The sequence below is a fragment of the Rhea americana genome, unplaced genomic scaffold (assembly GCF_003343005.1).
Source record: "Rhea americana isolate MKP2758 unplaced genomic scaffold, rheAme1 scaffold_125, whole genome shotgun sequence".
Taxonomy (NCBI): domain Eukaryota; kingdom Metazoa; phylum Chordata; class Aves; order Rheiformes; family Rheidae; genus Rhea; species Rhea americana.
Window position 1 is genome coordinate 2,215,358 of NW_028185317.1, and position 1,206 is coordinate 2,216,563.

The 1,206-nt window shown below is 53.3% G+C and overlaps 1 protein-coding gene across 1 annotated transcript in view; it reads right to left on the reverse strand.

Annotated features, from left to right (window-relative positions):
* The window catches only part of HMGN5 (high mobility group nucleosome binding domain 5), an 8,905-nt gene extending 7,960 nt beyond the window's left edge, over positions 1-945 (reverse strand). Inside the window, exon 1 of the mRNA XM_085325981.1 lies at positions 679-945. Coding sequence (XP_085182107.1) covers positions 679-693 — 15 coding nt within the window. The 5' untranslated portion in view covers positions 694-945. The remainder of the gene's footprint in view (positions 1-678) is intronic.
* Between the last annotated feature and the right edge of the window lie 261 nt (positions 946-1,206).

The window sequence follows — 1,206 nt, forward strand, 5'->3', positions numbered from 1 at the left end:
GCGAAGGCGCTGAGGAAGGAGCTCGCGGAGACGGCAGCCAAGCCAAAGTTACTAATTATGGTCGTGAATCCCTTCCCCGCTTTCCTTCAAGGACAGTTTCAAATTCTGCGCCGCCTAATGGCTCCAAATTACCATTGCACAACCATCTGGTATGACAAGAAGTGGGAGAAAAAAAAAAAGGAGAACAAAGGCAAACGCAGGAGAAAGAGGCACCGTTTAGACCCAAATCCTCCCGGGGAATGGCCCAATCCGCGCTAAAATGCCCCCGAAGATTAATGTGAAGGTTCTGGTCGTTCAGCCCTTGGCTTTTTGGAGCTCTTGGCGAAGCAGAGCCTTCCGTGCCTAGCACTGCCTGCCTGTGTTCTCCATAGGGGCAGCAGCAGCACTATGGCTGTTTGTAATCCAGCATGGAGACACTGCTCAGCCTTCTCCTTGCAAACAAAACAGCCCAAAGTGAACTCACAGGCTCCCCTGCTCGCACAGGCGAGCCCAAACACGCATTCTAACCATCTCCCTTCAGTTCCAGCTCCACTTTAGAACACACACAGAAAATTAAAAATGCAAAAACTCTGCATACACACACACACACACACACACAAATTACAGTTATCTTTGCAAATGCTTCTTTAATCTCTCCCCTTCGTCCCCCATCTCGCTCCCCTATTTTTTTTTACTTACCTTTCTTTTGGGCATAGTTGCACCTTAATAGTTGATTGCAAAATATATAGATATAGATATATATAAAAAATAAAYGTAACCACCAAAAAACTGTTTCAACCGTTCTGCAAAATTGCCAAAAAAAAAAAAAAACGTATAAGGGACCAAGAGTTAATTGCAGCAGAAACTGAACAAAAAAAAATCCCCCCCTCTTTATTGCAAACAGTAAAATACACCAACACGCAACCAAACTGCATGAATGGGGAGCGCGAGATGGGTCCAGCCGCGGAGTGACGGGCGCGGCGGCCAATGGGCGCGGGGGAAGCGGCACGGGAGGCGGGGGCCGGGGCGGAGGGGGCGGGGCCGGCGCCGTAGCGCGAGCGACGCTCACACACAGAGAGACGGCGGCGCTACGCTGTCTGCGCAAGGCGGGCGGCGTAAAGCGCGCGGTGAATACGGCGCCCCGGCCGCGGCGCGGGGCTGCCCTCCCGCCCGCGCTGCTGTCGCCGCCGCCGCCCCACACACACACACGCGCGCGCGCGCGGCCGC